This window comes from Magnolia sinica, chromosome 3 (genome assembly GCF_029962835.1).
Source record: "Magnolia sinica isolate HGM2019 chromosome 3, MsV1, whole genome shotgun sequence".
Classification (NCBI taxonomy): Eukaryota; Viridiplantae; Streptophyta; class Magnoliopsida; order Magnoliales; family Magnoliaceae; genus Magnolia; species Magnolia sinica.
Genome location: NC_080575.1, coordinates 30189603 through 30214987, shown reverse-complemented (window position 1 = coordinate 30214987; position 25385 = coordinate 30189603). Strand labels below are relative to the sequence as shown.

Sequence of the window (25385 nt, the reverse complement as noted above, 5' to 3'; positions counted from 1 at the left end):
ATGTACTTTATATATTTATCACAGTCTTCCTCTTGCGTAATCTAATTGTCTCTGGAGTATGATATGCTGTTTTAGTATAATCTCACTCATGTTTAATGCACTAATATGGACAACATTTAAACATCATTATCTATGTTGCATAAGTGATGCGTTGAAACTCGGGAGTTGAGCTTCTGCTCGACCCTCGATTTTCGAGGCATTACAATATCTTCACTAACGAAAGAAGACTATACAAAGTTTTGGGCGACGCTATCAACAAAAAACAAAAGAACAGCGACGCCTATCGTGAGCAGAACGAAGGAGGGTTATCCCTCTCTCAAACTTGGGAGCAAGTGGTTAATTGTCCTACATCAGTGTTACTCTAATTCAATAAAGAAAAGAATACCTTAAAATGCCTTTGTACCATACCAAGAGTCCCCAAAAGTTGTACCTCCCAAAAATGGGAGTCATGAATATCCCATTACAAGTAATCCTAATATTTAAAGAAAATTAAATAGAAATCCTTAAATATGCACTTTTGTAAAAAAATAATAATAATAATAAAATAAAAATGCACTTCTGTATAAACAGATCTATGAGTGACAAGGATAATATCATGACAATATCAATCAAAATGATAACTAGCTACGAAAACTATTAGAGAATAATTTCTTACTTTCTTAGGTTTGATTATGTTAGACCTTGTTCCAAGTTGGGCCTCATTAGAATGCTCCAACTAGAGGGGGAATGTTGAAAGGTTGACAGTTGAATGAGGCCCACAGGGCCCAAGTCATGTATTAAGGCCCATAGAGCCCATTCATGTTTTTACTATTATAAATAAGAGTAGAGGGCTAGGGCTTCAATACACCCGAAGCATATGATGTTTTTGTTATATCTCCCCGCTCATTGTTTCTCTCTTCCTTCTTCGTCCCATTGTAGCTTCTCATAGGCCCCCAAGTTTAGCAACATGTAGCCGTTTAATGTGGTATTAGAGCCTAAGTGCTCCCAGGGTTCCTTCTTCTAGCGTTTCCTTTTCTTCTTCTTCTAGTTCTTCTTTTCTCCTTTCTTTTTACCCATCACCTTTTTCCTCATTCCTCTTCAGTTCTTCTTTTTTTTTCTTTTTCTTTTTTGGATTTGTGGATTTTTGTGTTGCCTTGGGGTTTGACGAATTTTTCTGTTGAAGCGGATTTTTGTGTTGCCTTGGCTAGGGTTTGCTGAATTTTTCTGTTGAAGCAGATTTTTGTGTTGCCTTGGCCAAGGTTTACTGGATTTTTCTTGTTGAAGAAGATTTTTGTATTGCCTTGGCTAAGGTTTGCTGAATTTTCCCAATTGAAGCAGATTTTTATGTTGGTTTGTATGGGGTTTCCAGATTTTTTTTCTGTTAGGGCAGATTTTTTGGTATTTTTTGTGTTTCCCATCCAAATCCTCGATGGTTCTCTTCTTTTCCTTCGTTTTTGTTTTTCTTCTTCTTCTAACTTTCCTTCTTCCTCTCAGCTCCATAAGTTCTATTCCTCTAATATTTCTCAATAGGTGTTGTTTCCCTTCATAATTTTCGGCAATTCCTTCCTTTGCTTTCTACTCTTCTTTTCTTTCTTTCCTCTTTCCTTTCCTATGGATGTGAATGTGATAATAATGATGATAATAATAATCAATATGGATATGAACTAGCAATCTGATGATTTAGATGCCATGCACAATGTCGATAGTCCCATTTTCATGGAAGAATAGAACATGTGGCTTCTTGCTAATTCATAATGGAACAAGTTAACAAAGGAGCAGCTTTTGAGGCGAAACTACCCCGTGCAGATACACTCAATCACCCACAACCATGTGTATCGGGTAATGCCGAGGAGGGGAGTCAAACCCACACCTGTAGGAGCAAACCCACGGTGATGGCCACTCACCCAAACCTCGTTGTGTTACAAGCCCCTTCACTGCATAAGCAAAGCAAAATATGCCAATAACATATTCCCAGTGTGAAGAAATTCCGTGCATCACTAGCAAACTGAAATGACAGATTCAAATTCTCCATCTTGAGATTAACTACTGTCTATGACACTCTGCATTCCATAGCATTCAACATTTTTATGAGAGGATCTAAACTATAAGTCATCCTTAGTTGAAACATATTCTAGCCAACCAACTTCATGCACGTTGTAACATCGTTTTTCAACGTAGTGCAAAAAAGGAATTCCATTCTACTAAAAATCTAGTTCAAAGAACTTCACGTAACTAATAAAGAAGAAATCTAGCACATGATGTGCAAAATGAAAATTTTAAGACTACAGCATATTGATTAGCAGGTAAATGGTCAGATGAAGGCCAAAAACATATTAAGGGAATGACGATGTTTTTCTGCACAATCAAAGTGATTGCCTAAAAGAATCACACAATCAAACAACTTCCATAAATGTACATAAAATTGTTCTCTAGGAATCTGCATAAATTCTTCATGTTTGCACATTCAGGCATTTATGGAATTGGGTTCAGTCATCACAATCCAACTGTAAACTCATTAGGAAAGGCATGGAAGAAAGGCATGGTACCTTAATTAGAGACTCAATTCCTTGGTTGCGAATATCACAAAGCCAACCCCAACAATGATCTGGTCCAAGAGACATATCGCACAACCTCAAATTTCCTAGTTTCCCCTCAATAGAAAGGGAACCGGGATGGACCTGACAATGAAATAACAGTTCAGAGAAAACTAAGGTTGCAAATACAAAAATGGGAGATTCTATTTTCAGGAGAATAATCCATGAAAACAGTGGGGTCCACCATCAGGATTCTCTATGTTCAAGAAAGATGAATTATAAGTTCAAAGGATTCACTCACAAGATGACTACAGTGCATGTATATAGACCAAAAAGTATTATCCTTTCTCATTTGTGAAAAGCAGGACGAGGAAAAAAGACAGCTTCTGCCCTCCACAGAAAGCAAAAATAATAGATCAAACAGAAAGTGATATAGATTTTACTAAAATGAAATCATTTACTACAGTATGGAGTTACAGACTGAAAGATTCACATGCAAAATTATACTGTAATAAACATGTACATTATCCCAAATACCCTCTAGAACACATAACAGAGTGATCAACTAAAGTCAGTAAAATGTTCCATCCACTTTGGAGAGTGCTCCATTTAAATAAGTGAAGAGCAAGAATCTACCCAAAGACACCTACAGTTGGAAAACTAAGAAGATTCCCTTTAACTGTTAATTGTCTGCATAGATATGCTTAAAGACTAAGAAAATTAAAATCCATCTATAGCTACCTATGGGTGGGAATCACCTATATCTACGGTTTCTTACAAGAACAAACACAACAATAAAAATAAAATACAGAGGGGCATTCTCCTATGTAATCTGAACTCGCCAACCAAAAGGTGTTGACTTAGACATATAGAACATCTTGTCTCACAATTGGAATTTATTGAACTCCTTATGGGACTGGGACTGTCAGATGGTGGGAATTCTTAGTGTCAAGGAAGTTAAGAATCCCGGAAGTAGTCAATCATAGAATTGTTACTCTCGAAATTGAGAATTACAGGTGAGAATAGCAACTTTAGCAGAAAATTCCTGCAACTAAGGTCAAGTGCATACATCTACAATGCATAAACTAAGGGTTCCTCAGGCATCAGTTAATCTGGTTGGAAGATCTTAAGTTTAGATGTGAAACATCTAGTTAGTAATTGTCAGCATGCTAGGAATGTGGATCCTCGGTCATTCTGAAAGATTATAACTGCACCAACAAATAAACAGTGACCCATTTCCCATCACTAACCTGGTGGGATTTATATCTGGAAAAAAAAAGTATCTGTACTAAAAATTTACATGATAGTTCTACCACATCATCACAGACATTAACTCTCATTTTCAGCTACTTGACTACTTCAATCTAAAAGTAATTCATTTCAGCATTTCCCATCCAACTTGACACAACAAACAAGGAGATTATAACATGGCCACGACAAACAAGGAGCCATCATTTAGGGTTAAACACAATCTAGAAAGGAGTATGACATATGAAAAAAAAAAAAAACTGAAAACAAACTGAAGTGACATCTGCAGAATATTTTTCTTACTTTCAGATCCAACAGAAAACTTTCTTGAACAAGCATTGCGAGCTGAGAGCCATCCTCTTTATTGAGAAAAATGCATACGCTGTCAACATCCATGTTCAGATAAAAAACTACACGGCCTTTGCCATAACCTAGTAAACCTTTAACGTAGGCACGGCGATTGTCTTCTGTCTTTTCTACATTTTGGGAAGATTCAGCATCAGGAACATTAGTTTGATTGGAACTGCTTGATTCTGAATTCACCAGACTCAGATCGAAACCAAATTCAATTAAAGCAACTAGAGTGGGTCGGTTGCAAAAGAATTCCAGTTTGGACATGCGGATGCTCATCTGGAAATTTGAATTAAAATAAACAACCATTAATTGGTAAAAGGAATACAATAAACTCGATATGAAATAAAAGGTGCAAATACTAGAAATTATTCGAATGCTTGCACCACAGTAAATATGATGATTACCTGCGTGTCAATACCGTTATAGAAAGGGGAACCAGGATGCCTCGTCAGAAAGGTAACAGCCACAAAATTAGATATATCATTGTTCGGTGCCTCGTAAAATATCTCACTGTTTAGGCCCTTCCCTTGTAGCAGATCTTTCTCATAAAATAAAGCATCGGTGGAATCAATACTAGCACAGTGGTCAGCTACATCCAAAAGACCAGGGTTTGTATTATAAAGCATATCAAGGTTCTGTGAATAAAAGCTCGGATCAGCATTGGACATGAAATCTGGTAATGCATCCTTGAAAGTATCATCCTCATCAGAAAACATTTTAGGCAACTCTTTCGCATTGGCATCTAACGTAGAAGGACTACCAACTGCATCATCCTTCAGCACTGAACAGGCTAGATATTGGGGAGACAGAGACAGACGACCTTGAAGCTCATCTTTAATTTTCAGGGAGTGTAGCTTCATCTTGACGGTCAGATCACCTCCGAAACGAACGAGGTTAACCTGTTAAATAATACAAGTACATATACCATAATGATCAAGTTTCAAGAATCAAGATTGAAGTTTCAACTATCAAGTCGCAACTTGCAAGAACTAGATTTTTCATTTCAAAGATAGAATTAGTACAATATTTTTTTTCTCTCACCCATTGTGTCATTCATTCATTCTCATTTCTCTTACTCTCCCTCTCACCCTCACTCATTCTCCAAGCTCTCATTTTCTCTTAGTCCTAGACTCTTAATCTCTCACCCATTCATTATCTATTTCTCCAATCTCTCACTCTCTCTTTCTCCCTTACTTTCTCTAATTCTTTCGTAGTTAACTCATAAACTCATAATTCATAAATCATAATCTCATTTTCTATTTGTTTAGTAATTGTATGTCTCATTTCATAACTTCATAATCTCTAGCAAGATTTTGTGTGTGTGTGTTTCAAGAGAGACAAGAGTCAAGTGACAAGTGAGAAGAGTTACAACCTACAAGTAACAAGTGCACAACAATACGACTACAACTCCGCAAGTTAAAGTTTCAACTTTCGAGTTACAAGTTGCAGGTGGGCAAAGCTACAAGCCTACAAGTTCAAGATTCAAGAAAAGCCTCTCCTATAACTAAAGTGTGTAACTCTCTCTCTCATCATGTATTCTTCTTCCCAATCTTCTTCTTTGCAACCAAAACCTAATGACCCAGGTTGGAAGTACGGGCACTATCATAATGCTACCGAAAAGACTCACATAGTGTGTGAGCTTTGTAGGTTTGTAAGTGTTGGTGTGATTGTACAGCACAAGCAACACTTTCCATACATGCTAGGATCAAATGGAAGAACATATACCAACATTACACTCAAAATCTGAAAGGAAGTCATGGAGTACATGGACAAACATGCTAGGAAAAAGTTTGATAGTGTCATACTTCGATATTGGCAATATAGATAATGATGTTGCTCATGTGGATCAACACACGTTGGGATCAAATCGAAGAGCATATACCAACATTACACTTAAAATCCGAACGGAAGTCATGGAGTACATGGACAAACATGTCAGGAAAAAGCTTGATAGTGTCGTACTTTGATATTGACAATATAGATAATGATGTTGCTAATGTGGATCAAGCCCCCCTCCCCTTGACTAGGCGTTCTAGACCATCGGTCGCCAAAAGAGCTCGTGAGAATGAGGCAATAAATAGGTTGTGTAGATCACATCCCGAGGATGTGAGGGTAAAGAAAAAGGAGCTTCAAGGTAATGGTGGAAGTAATTGGTCAATTTGGATTGGACTTAAGCCTCCTTCATATCATGGAGGGAAATATGCCTTAAAACCAAGGTTGATTAGACTAGAAGCTTCATTACTAAATATAAAGGGGCACGGAAAACATATGGTTGTGCTCTAATGGCTGAAGAATGACCTAATAGATCCAAACGGACACCGATAAACTTTCTAGTGAATTTTCCAACTGAGACAATGTTTTTGAAGTCTGTGAATGCATCTCCACTTAAAGTCACTTTTAGCGACGTTTCAAAATCACGTACACAAAATATCCAAGTTGACTCAGTACAAGACGTTTCACTCGTGCTTCGGAAAGGAAGCAATCGCTACACTCTTGAAAACTCACTTCGGCCCAGTCTCACATGACCAACTATTTGTTTAAATTGTTAGATAGTATAGTTGAGAAAGTACAAAAGGAATATGTTGTCCAAGTTATCATGGATAACGCAGCCAACTATATAGTCGTCGGTCGCCTTCTTAAGGAGGAGGCATTGTTTATTTTGGACCCCACAAGCGGCACATCGAGTAGATTTAATGATAAAAGATAGTCATAGGTTGTACATTAAAGTGATTGCTAGGACTAGAAAAATCAGTCTTTATGTATAGCCATGCCTAGAGCTGTACACGAGCAGAGTAAGCTCGGTTACTCGCTCGACTCGACTCGGAATTACTCGACTCGACTCGGCATGAGTTTGAGCCGAGCACGAGCATGAGTTTGATACTCATTTTGATTACGAGTATGAGCTGGGCAATACTCGACTCGTGTGGTCGACTTGTACTCAACTCGGTACTCGACTCGTACTCGAGGGAATTATTATTTTTTTGTATAAATTGTTAATATATGTCAAAATTTGATATCATATATTGCTAATATATGTTAGAAATTGTTAATATATGTTAATATAGCTAATGTATGTTAATATAGCTAATATATGTTAATAAAGAAATTGTTAATATGTTAATATAGCTAATATATGTCAGAAATTGTTAATATGTTAATATGTTAATATATGTTAATATAGCTAATATATGTTAAAATTGTTAATATATGTTAACATATGTTAATATAGAAATTGTTAATATGTTAATATAGAAATTGGGCTCAAACTCGGACTCGGACTCGAACTCAACTCAAAAACTCGGACTCGGCTCGGCTCGATATCTGCTCGTACTCGGCTCATACTCAAACGAGTAGAGCACGAGCAGGGAATCCATGCTCGATGCCCGAGCAGAGCCGAGTACAAGTAGGACTCAGGCAGTGCGAGCCGAGCATGAGCTGGGCAATACTTGGCTCGACTCGACTCGTGTACAACTCTAGCCATGCCCTTCTTCTCCATCACATGAGAAAATATATTAGGTGTAACCAATGTTTTAAATATCGCTATCGCATAATGTATCGCACCCTTGAGATACGGATACATGTCAGTTATCGCATGGGATATATCGGTTGTATCGTGTAATGTTTGTTGTTGGGAAACATGGGAACATTGGGAAATTGGTCAAATTTTTCATGGAAACTTCAAGGATTGTTGAAAAAGACATCAACTCACACTTAGAAATCAAAACATTTTAAAACAAAAAAAAAAAAAAGTGCACAAAATAGGGGTTTCCTTTGTATGGGTTCCTGAACTCCTAATACATGCACTGTCCAACTGAACTAATGCAAGTATATTTAAAGTCTATTCATATAATTTATAAACGTAAGAAGACACGTATGGAAACACAAGCAATACATTCAAAAGCAAAAGAAGAATCACTAGATCAGGTTACATATATGTTTGATTTTTTGTTTGGATACAAAGATTGCAAGCAACTGATTTGCGAGAAATTGAGAAATTTTGATTTTTCTCAATTTTCCGCAACTTGCTCCATCTCGCCCAAATCTCGAAATCGAAGCTCCAAATCCATGATTTTTCATGAAAAACAATAGGAGTCATAGATTTGTAACCATTTGACACCGATTTAACATGATTTATAGCAAAAAAAAAAAAAAAAAAAAAGGATCAAAAATCGAAAATGCTCATTGGATCGAATAGGTGGGATATATCAGCACTACTTGTGTGTTTCGTATCGCATAAGTGGGATACAAGATATATCATGGGATATATCGGCCAATATTGTCGATATTTAAAACACTGGGTGTAACTTGCTTCATCTAATTGTCACCTGATTTGCAATAGCCTTCTTAACACAATTAAAGGTTATATTCAAAGAAAGTTGAGCTCAAAAGCTTGGTAGTATCGGCCGATTGAATAGTGGGCCTTAGTCAAAGATGACCGAAGGGAAGCTAGTCCAACAAACAAAACATCTTCTCGCAATCGTTTTAGACACAAGTGCTAAAGACACTAAAATCCTCAAACAAGGTGTCTCGTATCGGTATCGGTTGGCGTAACGGTGACCTCCAAAACCGATACGGATACGGGGGCGTAATGACGGCGCAAAATTTTTTTTTTGCCAAAAAAATATGAAAAAATATGAATTAAATCCGGAATATTCTAAGCATTCCAAATATGCATTCATTTATAAATTGGAACATGTTTATGGTGGTGTAACGGTCCACTCTTTAGTGAGAAGTTGTATCGGACTGTCTGATGAATTTATGAACCAGATAACCTGAATTTGACTACAAAATTCATATATTTAATTTTCTAACTATCTACTATCAATGATAGATATATTAGAATGAATGTAACATGAAAATATCTTACATTTAGGTGTTTGCAATTATTTTTGAGGGCCAAAATTCATGCGTAAATAGAAAAAAAATATAAAATGGCACCCCAAATATGTAAAATGCACATTAACATGTTCTACTATGATTAACACATCATATGACATCATTAAAACAGCAAAAGAATCATTAAAAAATGATTTTTCGAATTTTCAAAAAAAGGGCCGAAATAAATGCGTAAATAGAAAAAAATAAAAAAATATATATAAAATGGCACCCCAAATATGTAAAATGCACATTAACATGTTCTACTATGATTAACACATCATATGGCATCATTAAAACAGCAAAAGAATCATTAAAAAATGATTTTTCGAATTTTCAAAAAAAGGGCCGAAATAAATGCGTAAATAGAAAAAAATACAAAAAAAATATAAAATGGCACCCCAAATCTGTAAAATGCATATTAACATGTTCTACTATGATTAACACATCATATGGCATCATTAAAACAGCAAAAGAATCATTAAAAAATGATTTTTTGAATTTTCAAAAAAAGGGCCAAAATAAATGCGTAAATAGAAAAAAATATATAAAATATATAAAATGGAACCCCAAATCTGTAAAATGCACATTAACATGTTCTACTATGATTAACACATCATATGACATCATTAAAACAGCAAAAGAATAATTTAAAAATGGTTTTTCGAATTTTCAAAAAAAGGGCCAAAATAAATGCGTAAATAGAAAAAAATATTAAAAAAATATAAAATGGCACCCCAAATCTGTAAAATGCACATTAACATGTTCTACTATGATTAATACATCAAATGGCATGATTAAAACAGCAAAACAACCATTAAAAACTGATTTTTCGAATTTTAAAAAAAGGGGCCAAAATTCATGCGTAAATAGAAAAAAATATTAAAAAATTATTAAATGGCACCCCAAATCTGTAAAATGCACATTAACATGTTCTACTATGATTAACACATCATATGACATGATTAAAACAGCAAAATATATTAAAAAAAGTATAAATAGCTATTTTTGACAAATTTCTGAAAAATGGCCCACCAAGCTTTGATTCAAAAAAATCTATAATATAATGTGTTTTTCTATCAAATACCTAGCTAAGGTTGGTCGAAATTAGTAGTAGAAGGAGTTAGAAACAGTTTGGAAGTAAGAGGTTTCAAAAAAACAGCAAAAACAGAGCTAAAAAAAAAAAAAAGTTACCGTTTTGGGCCCGTTACGGGCCCGTAACAGCCCGTTACGCCCGTATCGGTCCCGTATCGGCCGATACGGGTACAAAAAATCGAATCGGCCGTTTCGGCCCCGAAACGGGTAACGGTTCGCACCGTTACCGTTACGTATCGGCCGATACGGCCGATACGTAACCGATTTGGCATACCATGTCCTCAAAACCTTTAGTGGGTGTGTTACAATTTGTAGACGGATATGCAAAGCCACCAATGGACTACATCTCTTATGCAATGAAGAGGGCTAAAAACAAAATTATGGATCACTTCAACTATAAAGACCATAATTATAGGCCTATCTTAAACATTATAAATATGAGATGGGGCTGTCAAATATCATCTCCATTGTATTCGGTTGATTACATCCTTAATTCGGTCGTATTCTTTTCTCCAACTGATCGCACTAAGGCAGAAGCGACACATATAGCAAGCTTTCTTCACGTCTTGGAGAGAATGTTCCAGATAAAAAAAAAGAACAAAATAGATTTCTACTCTACTGGACTTCTGCACGAAGAGTCTTCATGCAAGGATTTTCTCAAGAGAAGTAGTCATCAAGCATATAAGACTACAAAACTGCCAATTAAGTTTTAACATCTACGCATGTTGGTCTAACTTAGAAATAGTTTCTTACAATGTACAAAGTCTAATCCTCTTAAACTATTATTTGCACAACCACACTAGTTAGTTGCCTATAGAGTGGACCCAAATAGGAAGGATCCAACACTAAAGAAGCTAGCAATGAAGATTCTTGGCCTCACATATTCTGCTAGCGGTTGCAAGTGCAACTGGAGTATGTTCGAGTCGGTAAGTTTGGAAAATTCACTCTTTAAATATGAATTTTAATCTTAGTCCTAGAGAGTTAAAAGTAAGAGGCCATCACTAATTCACTTTCTTATGAAATGTTCATGCAGATTCACAGAAAAATAAAAATAAAAAATCGTCTTAAACAAAAGAAGCTCAATGACTTGATCTTCATCCAACACAACCAAAAGATGAGAGAACGAAATAAGGCTGGGCGAGAAAAGCCAGGTTTCTATGATCATCTTTGCCTAGATGGGTCCCAAGTTGAAGATACTACATTTGGATCGTCACCTGAAGAAAGTTCTTCCACTCTTAAGGTAGAGAAGAGGGGCGAACAGTAGCAGGCCTAGTAGCAGTCAAGGCTAATTAGTAGACAAGATTGAGGAGATAGAAGAAGAAGGTGATCAAAATCAACCATTGGGTGTGGATGAAGTACTAGTGCAAGTCGATGTTAAAGAAACAAAAGAAAACCAAGCATACGCTAAAGAAGGAGATGATCTGACAACGATGATGATGAAGATGATGGTGGTGGTCAAATACCACAATGGCAGTTGGATCAATGTGTATGAGTGTATCGTAACCTATTTTTAGTTTTTAGTTTTAAAATTTATAAGTCCATAAATTGTAACTCGTAACTGTGCAAGTTGTAGTTGTATTTTGTAAATTCTAAATTGTATTAGTAAATTAAGTTGTAATTGTACAAGTTGCTCAAGTTATCAATAAAATTTCTAAATTTGAAGTTTTTAAAACTTAATTCTCTTTTAGTGTAACGTGTTGATTGTTTTGTCATATATAATATAAGTAATTAAGTATGTAACTTAACTTAAAGATGGTCTAATAGTCTTGAACATTGAAACAACAATGAAATAGGTAAAAGAACCCAATCCAAACGCTTGTAGAAATTAGCATAGTTTTTATTAATCTTTTCTAATTTTCCCCTATTTTTTCACATTTATTATAAAATTTTCAAAAAAAAAAAAAAAAAAAAAAGCCAAAGGCCTGGGCGATCGCATATGCAAACACGCCAGGATAATTGCATGCGATCGGATATGTGATTTGACAACATTGAGATGAGCTAATCGGTAGAATGTATTTCCAACTCTATAAGGATTCTAGTGTACAATTGATTGATCGATAAAATTCAACCCTAATTAACTAGAAACAGATCAATATAACTAGGTTGTAAAACATGATTCGATGAAAATATTTGCACAATATTGAATTTTAAAACAAAGACGAATGGAAAGTAAACCCTTGTACATATGATGTTTGACCGGTATCCAATATAAACATAAGTTCCAAATGTAAGGTAAACACTTAGTACATATAATGTGTGACCAACCCATTAATTGATCAAAACAATATACAAAAGTACTAAATGAAAGAGGGGGGGGGAGGAGAGAGAGAGAGAGAGAGAGAGAGAGAGCATAAGAATAAGAGTACTGTGCAATTGATCAAAACAACATACATAACCGCTAACCGAAATAGCAAACAAGAGAGAGAAAGAGAGAGAGAGAGTATGAATATTTGTTATAAAGTAAGAATTCTAGGTTACTAGAAAAAATAAACTTCTTGAGGAAAACCACAAAAAAAAATAATCGGTTATACGAAGTACATGTTTAACAGAATTTATGATGTTTGGAAGGAAAAAGTTTGACAGAATGACCAACTGAATTCTAAATAAAACAGAATAAATACAACAAAGCATACAAATTATGACCAGTCATGGACCTTCAACACTATCCAAAGGGGGCCAAATTGAGAAATCCAACAGACCTCGGCCACAAAAATGCAGGAATAAAGCTGGTTCATGTCCATCACAAGATCTCACAAGAGTCCTCAAGAGCAAGTAGACAAAAGAAAAACAAAAATCGACTTGCAGTTGACGCAGGGAATATTTGAAAATGGAAACACAAATCAGCCTATTTTACAAGCATAAAATGTTACTAGGTTGTCTTCCACTAGTCTCCCAGCCCTTTCCAACGCCAATGGCCCAATACAGAAACGAAAGGTAGAAGAATACAAAAAAATAATAATAAGAATAAATAAAACCTAGGGCTAGACACCAATGTACTTTTTAGCAGGGATTTTGTCAAATGCACAGCAATTTTTTTTCCATATACCTTAGATTTGGAACATGGTTAGGGACATTTTTCAGGACCTTGCCCATCAATCTCATGGAAACATTTCACAGGTTTCATCTAAATGTTCAACTCAAAATCTAATAGTGAATAAAGCCAACATTTTTTTAATCTCATTTATTAAAAAATTAATATTTGCTTACACACTGTTAACAAATTACAGTAAATGATATCCTATGGCAGCTCACTGTATGGCAGTTTAGAACATGAAAAAATAAAAAGAGTAAAAAATAAAAATAAAAACAATGAAAACTTTTATCTCAGGACAACTGCTGATTTGTCTAATGACATGTATTCTCTACTTCGCTAGGAAGTAGTGAATGTGATGCACAAGGATGACGAGGAAGGTGGTGGATGTGTCCTCTAACGTAACAAGGATAACACACTGTTTAGGAATAGTGCTATGTCGACACAGCCATGTGTCCAACCCCACAGGACACGGTTCATATAAAAGACCAACACTAATGCTTAATTATTAATATTTTTATTTTCGGGTATTCTTTAATGCGCAAAAAATTGATATTTAGGCTTACTACCACTATGTATCGGCTGATATAGCACACCATTTTTGGCTTGCATAATTACCAAAAAAAAAAAAAGCTTTAAATTCAACAATCTTGATTTCCTTACCCTTTTTTCTTCGAACTGAAGTAAGATTCAAATTGCGCACGAGATTTTGCTGAGAAATATGCCAAAAAACACTATAGATTTGGATTTGATCAAGGGAATTTGGGGGTTTTGGAGAGATTTTAGGATTCCAGTCCTTCTGGAACCCTTTTCTATTTCGAAAATGGGAGCGGATTAGCTGCTGATAGGTTGAGTGGCGAGATTCGAAACTAAAGTGACATCAACAAGTTGTGTGGGCCCCACCATGATGTATGTGTTGTATGCACACTGTCCATCATTTTGGAGAGATCATTTTAGCGAATGAGACAGAATGAGGTAGATCCAAAGCTCGAGTGGACCTCACCAAAGAAAATAGAGGATACAGTGATGCCTACAGTTGAAACCTTCCTAGGGCCCATCATGAGATTTTTTTTGTGATCAAACCTGTTAATAAGTTAACATGGACGTGAACGAAGGGATAACATAAATATCAGCTTGATCGGAAACTTCTATGGCCCCAAGAAGTTTTTAATGGTGGGCATTCAATCCTCATTGTTTTCTGTGTTGGGATCCACTCGAGCTTTGGATTTGACTCATTCTTTGGCTCATGCCCTAAAATGATCTCGCCAAAATGATGGACGGCGTGGATACAACACATACATTATGGTGGGGCCCACAGAACTTGGTGACATCACTATAGCAGCCAATCTGGCTACTCAACTGGTGTGGGTACGTGTCGCGCAAAGACAAGCGTTGATGCTCCTCAGCTCCGAGTTCTACGAATAGTCCAAAGGAGATCAAAGTAACATGGCCCCCAAAATGATGTATTTATTATATCCACACGGTTCATCCATTTTCTAAGATCATTTTAGAGCATTATCCCAAAAATGAGTCATACTAAAAGCTCAAGTGGACCACACCACAAATAGAAGTCGGGACAATGATTCTCACTGTTAAAACATTTGTAGGGCCCACCATAATGTTTATTTTCCATCCAATCTGTTAATAAGGTCACACAAACCTGGATGTAGAGGAAAAACAAAAATCATATTGATCCAAACCTTCTGTGACCCCTAAAAGGGTATTAATGGTAGACATTCAATCCCCCACCGCTTTTTACAATATGGTCCACTTGATCTCTCGATCTATCTTATGTTTCGGCTCAAGCCTTATGACAAGCTCGCCAAATGGACGGACGGTTTGGATATAACACGTACCTCATGATGGGACCCACAGAACATGGTGACGTTAACACACCAACTAGATCAATGGTGTGTGGTACACCCGCCAGTCCGCTTCCCCTGTTGCATCTCATTAACTCGAGATGAACGTCCCATGCGGTTTGTGGGGTCCACTTGATGTATATGTTTTGTCCAATCCATACGTTCATTCTGGAATATCATTTTAGGGCATCAATTCAAAAAATGAGACCTTTTTAAGGCTTAAGTGGACCACACCATAGGAAGCAGTGGAGATTGAACGCTTACCATTGATAACTTTTTGGTAGGGACAAATTTTGGATCCAACTGATATTGATTTTTTACCTTCATTTAGGTCTATGTGACCTTATGAACAGGTTGGATAGCCAAATAAATATCGCGATGGGCCCTACAACGTTTTAAACAGATTAGATGGAAAATAACTCAATCACCATTATTTAATGCATAGTGGTCCACTTGAGCGTTTAATGTGCCTCGTTTTTAGGATCATGCCTTAAAATGACTTGTCAAAATGTATGGATGGCGTGGATAAAACATATATAATATAGTGGGCCCCATATAGCCCCTGATAAGTTCGTCCATCTCTTGCTAGGTACCAGCAAAGCCCAACTTGGGCAAGACCTTGGAACCAACGACGTGGGTGGGACCCCTGACTGTAGGGGCCACCTCGATGTATGAATTGTATATCTACGCCATTCATATGCTTTTTCAACTTATTTTAGGCCATGGTCCTAGAAATGAATAAGATAATTATGTCGGGTGGACCACACTATAGGAAACAGTGGTTAATGACCATTGAAAACCTTTTGTGGGCCACAAAAGTTTTACATCAAGGCAATATTTGTTTGTCTTTCATCCAAATCTGTATGACCTTATCAATTGGTTGCGTTTTCATACATGTCCTGATACATTTATAAATGTAATGTATCATATTTGAATACAATGGTCTTAATTCAATCGGACAACACATAGCTTAGTACCCTATGCAAAGGAAACCTATTATGTGCACTTCTTTTTTGAGATTCTATGATTTAAAGTGTGTATCAAGGTCTTTTTTAATAATCCCTGAAGTTTCATGGAAAAATTCAACCATTTTTCCAATGTTTCCTCTTGTTTCTCAAAAAGCGCGATCAATTACGCGATACAAACAATATATTCAATGTGATAACCAATATGTATTTGTATCCCAAGGGTGCGATACATTGCGCGACACCGATATTTCGAACATTGGTTACAGGCACCGTCACTTTTATTGAATATCTTGCTTCCCCTTGCCCTTTTAGAGCATTCAACTTGTACCAACTCGCTCCTAACTGGTGCAATTCTAGGTCTCCTTTGCACATGATCAAACAATCTAAGACTACTCTCTCATCTGATTACCTATTGGTGCTACTCCTAAATTCCCTCGAATGCATTTTTTTTTTTTTTTATCCAAGGTATTACATAACAGTTACGGTGGCCGTAACGATCACCACCGTTACCGATACGAGTATCGGTAGTAATGGCCGATATGGGTAATAGTTGTTATGATCCCCATAATAGCTGAATTTTTTCCCTAAAAAATTCTAGAAAAAATATTTAGAAAATCCATAATAATGTCAATGTTACATATATGTATTCAATTTTATTTCTTCTTTAACATGTTTATGATAGCGCAACGATCCACACTTTAGTGAGAGTGTTGTATCTGGTTGTCTAGTGAATTTGTCAACATGGTTGTGTCTTTAATATTTATACATCACAATCAAGCATTAGAACTAGAAATTGCGGGGGAAAAAAGCATAAATACCATTTTTTTCATATTTTGAAAAAATAGCATTCGGATCTTCTATTCACCCAAATTGCTTCTATCTATGGTTTTAACCCTGAAAACTATAGTAAGACTAAGAGTGGTCGAAATTGACTATAAAATCATCTAGGAAAGTTCATGGAATGAGAAAACTGGGAAAATGCGGGAAAAAATGGATTTAAATAGGAAAAAGTTGTCTTTTTTCGACCATTACAGGGGTAATGGTCGTTATGCCCCGTAACAGCCGTTATGGCCCCCGTAATGGCTGACACGGTCCCAAAAAATCCAACTGCCCCATATCACCCCCGTATGGCATAACAGTCACGATCATTACCTATATGCATCGGCATTTATGGTCGTATCGTAACATATATGGAACACCTTAGAGAACCTTCCTCGTCTTGCCACTCATCCATCTCAACATCCTCATTTCAGCTACCCTCATCTTATGAACATGTTGTTCCTTGACAACCCAACATTATGTCCAATAAAGCATGAACTTCGAGGAATAAATTGAGGAAAAAGATGACCATATTGTGGATAATGATAACAATTGAGATAGTGATGGTGATAATAAAGGTGATGTTATTGTTCTAGCAAAGTTGATATGACGCATAGGTACCTGATGTGGCCATCAAACTTGGAAAAGGAAACAGCAACAAAAATTAAAATATCCACAATTGCTATTGAGCTAACCACAACCCTTATTATATGATAAGATGACCACATTGTGAATAATGATGACAATTGAGATGGTGATGGTGATAATAAAGGTGATGTTATTGGTCAGGCAAAGTTGATATGACGCAAAAGCACCTCATGCGGCCATCAAACTTGGAAAAGGAAATGACAACAAAAATAAAAATATCCACAATTGTTACTGAGCTAACCACCACCCTTAGATATATGATAAGATGACCACATTGTGGATAATGATGACAATTGAGATGGTGATGGTGATAATAAAGGTGATGTTATTGGTCTAGCAAAGTTGATATGATGCAAAAGTACCTGATGTAGCCATCAAACTTGGAAAAGGAAACGACAACAAAAATAAATATATGTACTATTGCTATAGAGCTAACCACCACCCTTAGATATATGACTACAAAACAATGGTCATTAAATCAATAGAATGATAGTGTTACAAGTTTCAATGCAAACCAAGATTAATCATTCTGGACAAACAAATCGGTGAGGCTAGACTTTCCACAAGACCAATTATAATCACATTTGATGTCGATGACCTTTCAAAGCTTGGTTAACTAATCATGACCAAATTTTGACTCTTAACTTGCACAAAAACTATTTTCGTTTCTCAATTAACTCCATTTTAACAAATAAAGAAAGGAATAATTGTAAACAACTTCCCTCTGTTTTATGATAATTATAAATACCTCCTCTCTATCTTGGATTATTGTAGATCTCCCCTCTATTAGAAGCAGTGTTTTCATTAGCGCCCGTAGCGTAGTGGTAGCGTACGCTACGTAGCGTAGCGTAGCGATTTCACTACGTAGTGTTACAAATAGTGTTTTTCCCCTGTAGCGCACGTAGCGTACGCTACGGATATATAGCGTGTAACGCAGGTAGCGTGCGCTACCTGTTTGGTATTTTTTTATTTTTTCAGTGTAGGAAACAGTGGTAAACTCACACCACAAGCCAAACTTAAGTTAAAAAAGAAAAAACCTAATTCGAAAGGGCTTCCACCCCCAAACCGAAGCAGCTGACGCAGCTGCTCTCCCACCCTTCCATTTGGAGACCAAAAATCCTCTCACAGGACCAATCCGACGCTGCCGACGCTACTCCTCTCCCCACCCTTCAACGTTGAGGTTGAAAATCTGCTATCAGGCGCAAACCGACGCTGTTGACATTGCTCCTCTCCCCACTTTTCAATCTAGACGCAAACCGATCGCTGTGGAGCTTCAACATTTGCAGTTTTCACTGATTCAATCTCATCTTGAGACAAAAATAGGTACGCTCCTTCCTTTTTCTTTTTTTCTTTTTTCTTCTTCTCCTCTTCTTCTTCTTCCTTCTTCTTCTTCTTCTTCTCGAACTGCTGCGGTTGCGGCCACAGCAGCGGATTCTTCTTCTTCTTATTCCTCTCTCTCTCTCTCTCTCTCTCTCTCTCTCTCTCTCTCTCTCTCTTCTTTCCCTCTTTTCTTTTGGTTCCCCCTTCTCTTCTTTTTCATTTCCTGAAACAGCCATGCACTTATTATTATTATTATTATTATTTTGTGTTCTGCGGTGCACGTTGAACAGTGCACTTGCAGTATTTTGTTACAAGGTCCGCTATAATGTTTATTTTCCATCTAACCTGTTAATTGGGTCACACTGACATGGATGAAGGGAAAACACACATGTCAGCTTGATCTAAAACTTTTGTAGCCCCCAATAAATTTTTAATGGTGGACGTTTAATTATTGTTGTTTCTTATGGTGCGGTCCACCCGAGCTTTGGATTTGCCTCATTTTTGAGCTCATGCCCTAAAATTATTTGGCAAAATGGATGGACGGTGTGGATATAACACATTTATCACAATGGGGCCCAAAAAACTTTGACACTTGTGTGCTACACTTCACAATCCGAGTCCCGCTAATTCGGGCCCTTAAAAAATTGTACACGAGACATGTATTGACTTAAAAATAATAAGACCCTATCCATCAACTTCTTACTATTTAATATTTATCATATATATATATATATATATATATATATATATATATATATATATATATATATATATATATATATATATATATATATATATATATATATTTAAAAATTAAAAAATAGAAGTATTGTGTAGCTTACGCTACACGCTACGGAGGGTTGAACGCTACGCAACACGCTACCACTATTTAAAACATTGATTAGAAGATAGAAGAATCTGTACCAAATGACAAAAATACACACATTTGAGTAGTTCATTACGCATACATTTGAGGCCCACTGTTATGAAAAACGACATCCAACTCATCCAAGAAGGTCACTCCACAAAAGTTGGGGCCCAAAAAATCGAGCTAATCATATCATCAGGTGGGCCAGACCACAGAAAACAAACAACACCCACCCACAAAACCTCTAAATTCACATGGTGGGCCACCAGATTGCTGGATTAGCTTGATTTTTGGGTGTCCCATTCTCATGGTGGAGAGATAACGTTGAACAGGTTGATGACATGCACGCACTATGGTAGTCCAACACATCTACAGAAAGTTTCTCATGAGATAGGGGCAAAACATTCAAATGCTTAAAGGCAATGTTCGAAATATCAGTATTGTGTTACGTATCTCACCCTTCGGATACAGATACATATCGGTTATCGCATGGGATATATCAGTTGTATCGTGTAATGTATCGTTGTTGTTGGAAACATGGGGAAACATTGGAAATTGGTTGAATTTTTCAACAAAATTTTAGTGATTGTTAAAAAAGACATCAATACACACAAATCAAAACATTACAAAAATAATAATAATAAGTACACAATAGTTTTCTTTGTATGGGATCCTAATCTATGCATTGTCTAACTAAATTGATACAAGTATATTCAAAGTCTATTCATATAATTTATAAAAATAAGAAGACGTGTGGAAACACGAGCAATACATTCAAAATCAAAAGAAGAATCACTAGATTAGGTTACATACATGTTTGATTTTGATTTTTTTTATTAATTTTCTGCAACTCAATCCTTCTCCAAATCTCGAAATTGAAGTTCCCAATTCATGATTTTTCATGCCATGCAAAACATGAAAAATCAGGGATTTGTAACAATTTGACACTGATTTAACATGATTTACAGAAGAAGAAAAAAAAAAAAAAGGATCGAACAAAAAAAGCTCACTGGATCGATCATGTGGGATATATCCCACTACTTGTGTGTTTCATATCGCACAGGTGGAATACAAGATATAGTGGGATATATCGGCCAATATCATGGATATTTAAAACACTGCTTAAAGGTAATGGTCATATTCCCTTCTCTAGGGGAATTTACAATGAATATTTGAAACATTGGGGAGATACGTGCAATAATATGAATAGAGGGAGGTGTTTAAAATAAACCAATAAAAACACATATAATAGCCAAAAATAATGAATCATGTCTCCTTAGTTGCATAAGAAAGTAGTGCAAAGAGAGTAGGAACAAATAAATAGATTTTTATTTTATTTTATTTTTTTTAGGAAACAAATAAATAGATGTTCTTAAACATAAAATAAAAATAAAAATAAAAGGGGAAAAAAATGAAGAAAGGGAAGCAGGCAATATAAATTAATTCAAAAATAAAATAAATAAATAGATGTTCTTAAACATAAAATAAAAATAAAAATAAAAGGGGAAAAAAGGAAGAAAGGGAAGCAGGCATTATAAATTAATTCAAAATTTTAAAAATATAAATAGATATAGAAGTTTAAAAAATTAATGTACATCGCAATGACAGATGTATTTGTGGTGGGAACTAGGAAATTTATGAAGCAAATAGGTCTTAGTGACAACCAATGTTTTCAGTATTCGTATTGGCAGATGTATTACACTCTTGGGATACAGAAACATTTCGATTATTGCATGAGAAATATCGGATGTATTGCGTAATGTTTAAATGTTTTTGGAGAACAATGGGAAATCAATCGAATTTTTCAACGAAACTTCAAGGCATGTTTTAAAAAAATAAAGATATCATCACGCATTTAGAAATAAATTAAAAAATCACAAAAAATAAGTGCGCAAAATAAGTTTCCTTTGTATTGTCTAATAGAAGTGATGCAGCTATATTCAAAATTAATTCATACAATTTGCAAATCATAGAAGACATGTATGAAAACATAAACAACTAATTATTTTTAGAAACTCCACACGTGGCATAAAAGTGATAGAATTTAAATTGTTCAAATTATGCCTCATAATCCAAAAATTAGGCTTACTTTTTCATCCAGATGAGATTGGTGGACATTTATGGGATAGTTAAGAATGAAAAATATCAAATGGTCCTATCAACAAAAAAGTGTCCATGAATCATAGGCCAAAGAACATTCAAACAATATGATTTTGGGACCGTTACTTAGCAACAATGGGTTCCACAATTTAATTGGTTTAATTTGGGTTAATATATGGCACATGTATAATTTCTTAGTGCATGTGCATCTAAGTGTTATAAATGTTCCCAGAGCATGGTACAAATCCATTTTTAAACAGGAAAGTTTCTTAGAAAGGGACCCAGCTCAGGTGGGCCTCATCGTGATGTTTATATGAAATCCATCCCGACACCAAGTGCATCCCCCATATTAGGCCCAATGCCCAAACATTGGCCTCATCCATGATTAAGGAGGACCACATGATTGGAAACAATGAACAAGGCAACACCCACCATCCAAACTCTTTCCCTTCATTTGGCCAACCTAAATCACGTTTGGGCCTGATTTTTGGGCCCAATGCCTTAATTTTGTGGTGGCATCTAATGATTGGAGTGGATTTCATACAATCATCATGATGGGCCCTGTAAAAATCAAGGCTAGATTTCTCTCTTCAAATTTTTCCACCTAAATCATAGGTTAGCTTCTTCTTCTGCTTCCTTCTTCTTCTTCTTCTTCTTCTTCTTCCTTTTTTTTTTTTGCCCTGGGCCTAATGTGGGATTACACATCTAATGGTCAGAGTGGATTTTGCATACCTCATCACGAAGGGCCTCGTAAAAAAAATATCACGGGTGGGCATTCCTCTACCAACTGTCCAAAGGCTATTATATTTAAAAGCCAAAAAAAAAAAAAAAAAAAAGGAACACTTGTAGGAAAATTTTTAATGCTAACACCTGAATCATAGGTCATAATTTTTTGGCCCTGGCCTAACGTGGGATTACACATCTAATGGTTAAAGAGAATCTCACATGCACATTAGATGGGACCCATAAAAATCATGACCCATAATTTTTTATTTTTAATATAGTAACCAATGAGCAGTTGACAAAGGGACACCCACCCCTGATTTTTTATTTTTATTTTTTTGCGGCCCACCGTGATGATTATATGAAATCCACTCCAACCATTAAGATGCTACCAATGTTGTCAATCGTTATCGTATCGCAAATCATAATTGGGAGGAGGGGGGGTGTGAATCGTATAAAATCACAAATTAATCATAAATTGGTAAGATTTTTTTTTATGATTTTCATTATAAAAAATGAAAGGAAGATGAAAACTATAAATAAATTAGGAAAAAAAAAACTCATCAATCATCCTCTTTCCGTCAATATGCACCAAGTAATACCGCGCCATGATAGTTCGAAAGGATTCTTATCTTTCCTTTATTTTTTCGTCTTTCTAGAAATTTCCCTTAAACAACAGAGAAAGATCCTTTAATAATTCATGTTCTTGGTAGCTTTCTTAAATGTAGAATCACGTTGGAAAAGTGGATTTGATTATAGAGACTAGCGGAAAAATATTTTTTGATTTCTAATCATCATTCCACAATACATGTTAAGTCAACATAACCATAACCATCCATAAAAACATTCCAGATTAGTCATTCATCAATTTGGTTTTTCAACCAATTAAGTAATAGACAATAAATTTTTTATAAAAAAAAAAAAAAGGCTCTGTGATTTAATTTGAAGAGACAATATATCATTTAATCTCTTATAAGGAACAAAATAAAATAATTTACCATTTATAAACAATTCTTAAAGCCGCCATCAAATCAAAAACATAAAATGAAAGTCAAGTGAAGCTTAAAATAGCAAAGAACAAGTATAATTTGAATCATGAATCGGAATTTGATTAGTATATCGTAAAACCCAAATCATAGAATCGTCAAATTCATATAAAAAGGGATTCAATGTGGGAATCAAATCATTTTGCTTGAAGATTCAACTCAAATCGTAAATCGTAGTATTTTGCTAAATCGATGCCACAAAAAAAAAAAAAAAAAGGGCGTGGGAAAAAAAAACCAAGCCCAAACATGATTTAGGTGGGCCAAACCAAGGGAAAGAGTTTGGAGGGAGAGCATTGCCCTATTTCCAATCGTGTGGTTCACTTAAATCACAGATGGGGGCTGACTTTTTGGCCCTGAGCCTAACATGGGGCGACATGCCTGGTGGTCAGGGTGGATTTCGCATAAACGTTGTGGTGGAGCCCAACTTTTAAATATGATGATGAAAGATGCCACATCAACACCTGGAGACTTTTCATTTTGAAAAGACTTGGTGCAGGCTACAGCCACAGGAGAACAAGAAAAGAGAGAGAGAGAGAGAGAGAGAGAGAGAGAGAGAGAGCAGAAGAGGCAGAACGAAATCCCTCTATCACATCGACATAGTATGTTTTTTTTGTCTCATTCACTTCTTATTTACTTATATTTTTTCATTTACTTTTTATATGTATATTTTTAAAATCAGAAACAATCTTACAGCCTACAATACAATTTTCAATTCGATACAATTCAACCCCTCATACAATTTGCGATACGATAACGATAACGATTTTGACAACATTGGTGACAACTGGCAATTGCACCTAGTGGTGGAAGAAAGAGCAGGTTGAGAGATGCAAGTGGGAGGAAGTGTGATTCTAGAATCGTAGAAGATTCCAATGGTCAAAGCAGCTTCTTCATGTCTTCATTGTCCAAGCCTTATACCAACAATTTGGGGTCAGCTACATGAACCTTGTTCATTTGTTCCACTCTATCAGAGCAGCATCTTGATGTACATTCCTATTAGTAAGGGCTTTATGTAGGCACCGTTCTGTGCATTTCAATAAAACCCTTGCAGGAAAGCAATTTCTTAGAAAAACTGTGAAAACACAAGAGTATCATCATTGAAATGAAAAAAAAAAACCACCAGGCCAGCAAACGATAAGAAAAGAAAGTTCTAGTATTGGTGACTTGTAACTCTAACCTGATACTTCCCATCAACAATCTACTTAAGAGCAGGCACTTCTTCTTTAGCATATATTCCAAAATAGAAAGTAGATGTATGGCAAAACTATCATAATACCATAACCAATCAAAGAGAAAAGTAAAAGTAACATTCAAAAGAGAGAAGTAGAAAATTTTCTAACATATATCTATCAATCAGGCTAACCTTTCCCCCTCCAACAAGAAGCTCCAAAATCAGTGTCTCTTCAAGAGTTTCAGGCTTTCCTTCTCCTGTCTGCAAAGCAAATAATAAAAAATAAAAATAAAAAACACGAAAATGAATAATTTCCATCTCGTTTTCATTACTGAATTATTAACCTCAATGAATATAAAGAATCACTTCCACCCATAATAAATATTCGCATCTTATCCATAAGAAAAATATAATGCATCTTATCAATAAGAAAAATATAATAGTATTATGCAGCCAGCCATATGTTCTCTTACAAATGCTAAACGCAACAAGTAACCATCTTACTTTTCCATATATCAGAAGCTTCGTTTCTATCAAGGCACCATTAATGACAAGGTCTACTGTTCCAAATTTAAGGACCTGAGATCCCTTCAATTCAGATACATTATCACTTGATTCTTCAAGTATATCTATAGAAGCAGGAGCCTACATGGAACATGTAAAAACAGAGAGAAACTTCAGTAGAAGACAACAGAAAACAATAAATAGAAGTAATGAATAATAAAGAATAAAGGTAAAAACAAC

General features: G+C 35.7%; 1 protein-coding gene across 1 annotated transcript in view; it reads right to left on the bottom strand.

Moving 5' to 3' along the window:
- Positions 1-25385, bottom strand: part of LOC131239768 (uncharacterized) — a 226098-nt gene that overhangs the window by 110599 nt on the left and 90114 nt on the right. The window contains exons 24-28 of the mRNA XM_058237630.1: positions 25146-25286; positions 24834-24902; positions 4520-5014; positions 4065-4391; positions 2526-2657 (exon numbers count right to left, since the gene is read on the bottom strand). Of these exons, the coding sequence (XP_058093613.1) occupies positions 2526-2657; positions 4065-4391; positions 4520-5014; positions 24834-24902; positions 25146-25286 (1164 nt within the window). The remainder of the gene's footprint in view (positions 1-2525; positions 2658-4064; positions 4392-4519; positions 5015-24833; positions 24903-25145; positions 25287-25385) is intronic.